The following is a 9,212-nucleotide window of genomic DNA, read 5'->3' as shown; positions in this document are numbered from 1 at the left end:
TGTAAGCTTACTTTTGGGCTTAAGGCCTTGGTTTCCTCCCCCAACCATTGTTTAGAACCTTGAGATTGATATTTACTTCTCAAAACCTCATAATGTCAATGCCATTTATATGCTCAATTTCTCCCCCAACCATGTCCAAGTTCTAGAGACGCATGTCTAGTGCTTAAAATTTCCTCATGGCATTGATATCCACCCTTGTAGGCCAAGGATACCTTGAAAAGGGCTTATGTGTTGGTTTTAGTAGTTCTTCTTAATCTTAGACTTGTAGAGGCTTCCATTGGAGCCCCAAAGGCGTAGATTTCCTTCCTTAAACATGTTTAGGGTCCCGAGACATATATCTAGTGCTAACACCTCCCAATTCTCCCCATATCCCTTTTCTAAGGCTAAGAATCCCCTTGAGAGGTCATGTATAACAGTTTCATGCATCATTCTTGGACCTATATGTGTATATACTTCCTTTAGTGCTTAAGGTTTGAATTTCCTCCTTTGACCATGTTCAGAGTCCTTGGACTCATCTCTAATGATCAAAACCTTGTAATGGTTATTGATATTTATGATGTTAAGAATACACTTGAGAGGCCATGTGTATTGGTTTTAGGTGTTGTTCTTGGCCCTGGATGCCTAAAAGTTTCCTTTATGGTCTAAAGAAGAGGTTTATCTTCTCAACCATGTATTTTCTCGACCATTTCCAAGGGCCTCGAGACTCATAGCTAGTGCTCAAAGCCTCCTAGTAGCATTGACACTTATCACAAAAAATGACAAACAATCTAGCAGATTTATAAAAAGATTCTCAATCAAATATTAAATTTCCTTTCAAGTCACTTATATTGCCATCTTTAAAATCGTAATAAATTGAGAAAACTGAGATTGTCTTTCATTTGTTTGAAATGACAATTTATAATGGGCATCTTTTTTTTTTTGAAGTGGCTCATTATTTATGAATTTGTTGTTTTTATCCTGCAAATCTTTTGAAGTGACTAATTATTTATGTATTTATGCATTTATTGTGTTTATCATGCAAATCTTCATAATTAAAACTTACATATGTTAAGAATCCCTTTGAGAGGCCATGTGTAGTGGTTTTAGGTGTCATTCTCGGCCTTGGATGTCTAGAAGCTTCCTTTTTCTCGACCATATCTTTCTCAAACATGTCCAAAACCATAAGATTCATAACTAGTGAGCCAGTGCTCAAAGCCTGTTAATGGCATTGACACTCTAACAAAATTGGACGAACAACCTAACAAATCTATAAAAAAAATCTCAATTAAATATTAAATTTCAATTCAAATTACTTTATTACCATCTTTGAAATTTTAAAATATTAATAATAGATTATATTTGGTTAAAATCATATTAATTATTTATAAATTTATTAAGGGTAGAATATAACTCTTCATACTATTATTCATAATTAAATTTTAATTTTATATATTAGTATGACAATGAAAAATTCAACACTTGTAAACTTAATTAAGTTAGACATTAAATTAGTGTATGAGATCTCTTTGTTTGTGGAACAAGGGACTCATTTCTGACCAGCAATTTAAGTGTTAAAATCTAGCAAAGCATACATATTCTACCCCTCTAGTTTTGAACTTGTAACCTCTTACGAAAAAACACACATACTCTTAACCATTAAATCCACTTAACATGAATAAACATCACCACCACTTCAACATCACATTATAAAAATGATACCACTTTCACACCACAAATTGTGAAAGTGGTTTGTATTTGCGTTGCTCAGAGATGGATTACGCTCAAGCAAGCGTTGTGTTCGTTTTGTTCATCTAATAATACTTTAAAGTTTGAATTTTTGAAAAGTATTTCACTATGACCCAGGTATTCAATCTAATTTACAATATCAATGATGGTACGTTGAATAATATTATATGCTGGTTTGTCGTATCTCCTTAGTTTTTCCATTTCTGGTCTTGTATCTCCTTAATCATATACGGAGATTTTATGTCCCTAATCATCTAAGTAGAAATCTCCTTATGCTTTAAGGGAGGGTTCTTTTAGGCTTCTCTCAGTTGCATGTCTTGGCGTGGCTTCATTAATGTCTCTATATTTGAATTTTTATCTTTTCACCGTAATGACATGGGCATCATGAAATTACATGATAAGATTGTAATGGGATCTAACCTAGTGCAGATCTTGGGAAACAGTGAAATACAAATGCTTCGAAGTACCAGAGACCGGATGGAGAAGATCGATCATGATTCATGCCTACATGTTCCCATTACCGATTTGCAGGGATTCAAACTACGTCGACGTTAATATGACCCCCCATCGTTGTATAAGTTTCAAGTGCGGTAGATAATTAGCATTTCTTCCAGATTATAAATTATATTTGATGCCATGATTTGATTCCTCAGAATGCCCTAGAATACTTCGCGTCGCTTGTTTGATAAATCCCCATTTATATTCTCATAATTCTTCGGGGTTAAGCCATTTCCGTGATATTATAGCACAACTTACGTTGTTATTAAATCTAATAATTTAGATATTTGATATCATCAAGATCTCATTGTCTTCAAAGATAAGCATATTAACTTTTAAGTCATAAAATTCCAGTTTGTTGTTTTAGATTTTTTGCTTTGAGCCTAATACATATAGGACATGTGGTAATTAGGTTAGACTGGGCTCATTGAAGAAGTTATGCCGGGATTGTTTAAGATTTTGGGTATGAATTTTTCTTTGTGGTTTTTTGAACCAGTGTAGATGGCAGATTTCCAGAATATTCTAAAATCTGTTATCTTTTTAATCGTCAAATTCTAAAATATTTTCCAAAATTTACAATAAAATATTTTTGTATCACATAAATAATATCGATCCTCTGATCCGTTCTGATCTCTACTGTTATTGGCATCCTCTGATCTGATGTGGGTTCTACTGTTTTTGAGACCATTGTCACTGTATATCAGATCTGCAATATAAATGTACATTGTACGCCCAATGCAGTGGATTTTTCTTCAAAACAAACATCTGCATTATAATTGCCCACGCACAGAAGTGAAGTTTTGTTCACAACCAACAATACTCTAATTATTTCATTTCTTGAACAGTAGAAATCTCAAGCCTGTTGATCCTTCTCCCTGAGATCCGAGACTAAAGTGGAAAAAATTTATTCCATTACCATGTCCTTTGTGAAAATTAATTCGATCTGAGAAGACGTGCAAAGATTAAAAAAATCATTTGATGCGTGTTCAGAAGGCTACTGGAGAAAAATCGTGCAACATTAGAGAGTAGTTTTTCTTAGTCAAGGTCTCAAGTTTCAACCTTACGCAGAAAATTAGTAAAAATGTCTTCGCCTAATTCCTTGAAAAGTTTTGAAGGAGAATTACTGAGCATGAGATGCTTCATGAGATGTGCATGTGCGACAAGGGAAAGTATCTGGCTTCCACGGGATTCCCTTTGAATTCTCCAAGTTCACTTGAGAGTTTGTATGGCCACACGTTTTGCAAGTATACCTAGAAGGCTGCCAAGGCATCTGGTTTCCACGGGATTCCCTTCGAATTCGACGATTCCACTTGGGAGCAGGGTTCATACTAGTAGTTCAAAGCCTATTACTTTGTTTAACATAGTTCTATAAAATTCTGGCCATTGTTTGTGTGTCTACATATATATATGATGAGAGGAATGTGTTTTATACTCACATAATATTGGGGTTGATTCTTATTGCTATCACTAATACAGGAATTTGGTTTCATACTCACGTAATATTGTGTTGATTTCTATCCTTATCCCTAGTAAGGATCAGTTAGTGAGATACTCGTAGAGTTTGGAACAGGTAGTAAGATACTTGTAGGGTTTGGAACCAATGACTATTATCCATAAATACTTTAACAATGCATTATTCACCAATTATTTTATGCTCATGAATAATTTTTTTATGCTCATCAATAATATTACTTGTGGTATTAAACACATTGTCATTATTATTATCAATACACACACTCATTCCATTCATAAAAATATTTTAAACAATGTTATTATTCTTTGGGAGAGTAAGGGAGTTGATTATAATTAAGGCAATTAGCTTACTCATTCCATTTATGCAAAATATATTTTAAATAATGTTAATAGTTATTAATTTTTGGGAAGTTATGGGAGATTGATTTTGAGAAAGGCTTATAATTAAGTGAAATAATTTTTATTTTAGTAATGTTGACTTTTGTATTTTGATCTCTTTTTAATAAATAGTGTCGAAAATCTTTTTTTAGATGTTTTAAAGTGTTTATTCGTTAAAAGGGGCAAGTTCACTAGGGTGAGGTTCTTTTAGTTTATTAACATTATTATTTTTAATTAATTAGCTTTCTTTGTGTGTGATATAATTTAGACAATTTTATTAGGAGGACATGGAATAGGCAATGTCTTGTCATTTAGACATTATATTTATAAAGATTAATTTTAAAAAGGAACGTCTATTCATTTTGGAGATGCTTAAGGTCTTGTTTTTTAATCCTTTTATCAATGATGTTGCAGCCATGTTTGCAGATGCCTTGGCATTTATTCATCAATAAAAGCAAGTCTATTAAGGTTGAGCTCTTATAATCTATTAAATAAGGATGTGTCGTGACCGTGACTTTGTATGTCTTCATTGTTGAAGCCTTTGGGTACTTAATATATTTCAAAGCTACTCTAACTGTTATGTTCCGAAGTTACTCTAATTTTAGGGGATTTTTCTCACTTATTAAATTAATACTATAAAATTTAAAATTTTGGATGTAAATTAAAAGCTGAATATTCCATGAACCAAGATGTGATAGCCAAAAGTTAACCACTACTCTCTTTTTTTACCAATCAACCAAAAATTAACTACTTTTTTACAAGTCAACCAGGGATCACGTTGTTACTTAAATGCCACATGAATCCATGGTGAATACTGAAATCAAACCAAAAATCTTCGTGGTATAAAAAAAAACAATTTTTTTGTTTGATGTTTAACTATGAAAGATCTCTCATTTAACTATGTTTGATGTATATGTTCAGTGTTTGAAATATATGTTGTCCACAATATAGGTGTACTGCAACTTCTCAAGTATTTATTCTAGTTATGCCACCTTGCCATATCGATCTATTCCTGGGCCAGGGCATTATATACACAATGCCTTTTTTCTTCATTCATCTAGTGGTATTCCTTGTTAGGCGATCACCTACCTTACGCTATAGAATTTTAGTCAGCATGGTTGCTTGTTTTGTTTGAGATTTTTTTTCAAAGTTACACGGAAAAAGAAATGATGTTTCAATTATGTCATTGTCCCCTATAGTCAACATGGTTGCTTGTTTTGTTTGAGATTTTTTTCAGAGTTACACGGAAAAATAAATGATGTTTCAATTATGTCATTACCCCCTTCACTTTTTCTTGATAGGATGGCAATTTAACATGTACCAACCTATCATTGGAACATGTGTCAACGTATCATTGTAAATCACAATGTAGATCTGCATTGTTTGACCTAGAATGGAGCATCTAGAACAATATTTGGAACAATAACGAGTCCCCATGCATCGTAAGTAGAGGTTCTTCTAGCCATGTGATTGAGCTTTTGCAGCACTCTTTGGTTGGTTACTACCAAGGTGATGATAGGTCCCTCCACCATGTTCGAAGACAGGTGTGGCACGAGAAAAGCGAGTGTGGGGGATCATGCCTGTAGGGCTACCTTGCAATGATAAGCAATGCTCGACCTTGGTTCTGGCCATCTCAAAAGGTCTATGCCTTCAAATCCTGATGTGAATGGATGGAACACATGCATTCCACTAATGTCAATTCCGAGTTTTTGGATGGAGTGCCCTTATGACCATAACTAACTTCATCGTATGAGTTGGCATAGTCGCACTTTATTCTTATATGAGTTGGCATAGTCGCACTTTATTCTTATAATGCTTAAGGATAGTTTAATTATTCAATGGTTGCTAGCTTAATAATTTAATTATTTGGTGTTTTTACGGTGCGGGATATCTTTAAATTGATTTAGTTTAAAATTTGGTTGGGATTTTTGGAAATGGTAGATTTAAATTATCTAATTTAGATTAAAGGTTTATATATTTAAAAAGAATTTATACATTTACAAAGAAATTTATATGTTTAAAATAAAATTTAAATAATATTATAATTTTTTGAAAATTTATGAAAAAAAAATAGAAAGTTAAATTACATCATTATTTAAACAATTTTTGTTCTTCATTATCATGTATTTGTAATAAAAAAATTGAATTACGTAATTATATATTGTATTTAACAATTTTCTTTTATCATCACTATGTATATATAGATGTTTTTTTTAAATAGTCGGAAAATTTATTATAACTTAGTTGTCAAACCAGCTATAGTTATTTTTGGGCTTTCACTCTTGCTAGATACTTCTGGGTCTTGGACCACTAACTTTTCCTTACATCTAATGAAGACAGACTCTTAGCCTAACAATAACAATAGCAATTTTAAGACATACTCCATACACAATATATTTGTAGATGCTATATAAAATGCTTACTATATTTACTAAATTTTGTATCATTATTTATTTTTGATATTAGAATTTTGTGATACATATTAATTCTTTGGAAGTCCATTTTAAAAAATCATTATTTATATTAAAAATTTTAAAAATGCTGATCTATAGACATTTAATTTTATGGTAGGTTTGAACTCACTTCCAAAATTTTTTATGGTAGGTTTGAACTCACTTCCAAAATTTTAGTTTTATGGTAGGCTTGAACTCGCTTCCAAATTTTTAGTAGGGGGGAAGCTGGATTAACAAGAATGCTACAATTGGAACACATTTACGCTGAACTTCAAAATGTACAAGTTTATACCTCTTGCACCACTAAAGGTGTCAGCAAAGCCTTTGGGTTCTATTCTGCCATGTGGATATTCTGTCCATTAAAAGTGGACATAATCAGACAGGGTCGAGAACGTTATGCCTATCATGGTGGTGGCGTACGTTTGTAATATTGTTCTTTCTTAATCCTTCAATCACTTTCTGGATCACTTCCTCGTCAAGATTTTGGCGTGTAGTCTTCTTGGTTATGAAGACTAAGATCAGACCAGTTGTCACATTAATATCAACATTGACCTCGATATCCAGTCTTAGCTAACCCTAGCTAACTCCAGCTTTGAAAAATGGTGGGAAAAAATGATAAAATACAAGAAGAGGAGAACCATGCCAAAAAACAAAGTATAATTAATGAGCTCTTCCTGAGAGTGTTGCGAAAGTATGTGAACAAAACAGGCGATGTCGCATTCAAATAATTCAGTTTAATAGCTAAGTCATAGAGATGTCCAAGACTGCATCAGATCACGCCCAGAAACGTGTAACGATGAATCTGCTTTCAAGGCACCATGTTCGGTTCTTATCACATTAAATTTCATTTGTTCAGATGCTCTGAATCTATGTATGTACACAGTGTCCAATAAAAGTTCAGCCGTTTCAGACTGAAATAGTACGAAGCAGTATCGCCGCTGGATTTGAAAGTGATTCAAGCTGGTTTCTGAGAGATGGGAGGAGCCTCAGAGAGTGTTTTTTAGCAGCCCACAGAAATTAACGATATTTCTCGTGAGTCATGACAGTCCCCGTTCATGATTTAGAACGCTTTTGAGCTTCTTTCACCTGCAACGTCGTGTGATGCAAGGAAGGTAGTTAAGGGTATCAAGTTCAATCCCAAAAGCCTCCGTTAATGCTGAAAGTATAAACCAAACTACCATTTTATCCGTGCAATCTTGTGTCCCGACCTCCAGAAAAGTTGAACCTGCGAAGCTGTTTAGCCCGACCGCCAATAGATTAGATGATTATATTTCAGCTTAATGTATAAAGACTCCTGCTCTGTTCTGGGGGATCTCGTGATACCAAATAACGATCCATAGCTTTCTTGAATTATTTGCCTCGATCGTGTTCCCACGAGATAGATAGATTTCTGTACCACTTTTCATCGGTTGTCATTTTCCTGTCTGTGAATTTTCTGACAAAGCGTGTTACCACGGCTTTGGAAAGTAAATGTGTGGTAAGGGACCCTTGGCTCAACCGCTGCTCGGGGGGCTCATCCCATGTATATATAACATGTGACAGTGGTACACTGGTGGTATAATTAATTCGATCCCCATCTGCAGTGGCAAATTTATTTTATTTGCAGACATGGCGCCGAATGCTTCTGATTCTGATCATGGAGATCAATGCCCTGTAGAGAATGGATCTGAGGATAGAAAAGATAGTGATAGTCATGAATTGGGTCTTTCCAGACCACCCACAAGGCTAGAACAGAAACGGCTGAAAAGGGCTCAATCAGATGGTGCTGCTCTTTCTTCAGAGATCTCTCGTTTGTCTCTCAATTCAGAAGCCGAGCAGGTGATCGTGCAGTGCCAGTGTGAGTGCTGCGGATTGTCCGAAGAATGCACTGCTGGTTATATTGGGAGAGTGAGAAAGCTTTTCTGCGATCGTTGGATTTGCGGCCTGTGCGCTGAGGCAGTCAAGGAGGAACGCAATAGAATGGATCGTGAAACGCCCATGGAAGCAGCGCTGCAAGCCCATATTTCCGTCTGCAAGAAGTTTAACAAGTATGAACGCACCAATCCTGCAGTTCACGTGGCGGATGCGATGTGTAAGCTTTTGAAGAAGAGCAGGGAAGCCTCCACGTCGAAACCTAACGTTCCTGAGATCCCTAGGGGAAATCTTGGGCGTAGTACGAGCTGCATTCCTTCCATGGCAAGAGACTTCAAGTGAATGAATAAAGTCTTAATTTGCATCGATGCACTCTGCCGGGTTATAGAAAACGCAATACCTGGTATGGATCTGCATTCATGGCTACCCTAATCAAAGTTGACAGAACTGAGCTAACCTGCTCCCACTTCATACATCTTAATACAGTTTTATTGTACTAATTTACACCATTAATGAAAACTTTTGATCACTTCTATATTGTGGCATTAAATTGAGATATCAGAATGGAATCTGCACATAATTTTGCCAAGTGTTCGGAAATCTATAAATCTATGTTTATTACGATGATCCATTAATTCATGTTTATTATGACATGCATTTTATTATTTTGATTCAATTTTTAAAAGCTTTTCTTTTACTATTTTTAAATAATAAACTTGTAAGCGTTTAAAAGATCCATGAATGTACGAGCTACGATTTGAAGGGATTTAAAGGCATGGAGGAAGCTTGATACCAGTATCTAACAAGGGATTATCTTAAATATGCATTCATTAG

At 34.6% G+C, this 9,212-nt stretch overlaps 1 protein-coding gene across 1 annotated transcript; it reads left to right on the top strand.

The window, feature by feature from the left end:
- The first annotated feature begins 7,895 nt into the window (after positions 1-7,895).
- On the top strand, positions 7,896-8,909 carry LOC149252347 (uncharacterized). The gene has a single exon (XM_089456658.1). The coding sequence runs from the start codon at positions 8,136-8,138 to the stop codon at positions 8,718-8,720; it is 585 nt and encodes a 194-aa protein (XP_089312784.1). The 5' UTR covers positions 7,896-8,135; the 3' UTR covers positions 8,721-8,909.
- Positions 8,910-9,212: the final 303 nt, after the last annotated feature.

Source organism: Pinus tabuliformis, chromosome 7 (genome assembly GCF_031772625.1).
Source record: "Pinus tabuliformis cultivar Carrire ecotype Pingquan chromosome 7, CPIR1, whole genome shotgun sequence".
In the NCBI taxonomy this organism is placed as follows: Eukaryota; Viridiplantae; Streptophyta; class Pinopsida; order Pinales; family Pinaceae; genus Pinus; species Pinus tabuliformis.
Note: the sequence above shows the minus strand (reverse complement) of the source record. Positions and strands in the feature narration are given on the sequence as shown.

Bases quoted from the DNA above. Each gene is read 5' to 3' on its own strand.
- LOC149252347 (XM_089456658.1), top strand. From the start codon at position 8,136: ATGGCGCCGAATGCTTCTGATTCTGATCATGGAGATCAATGCCCTGTA.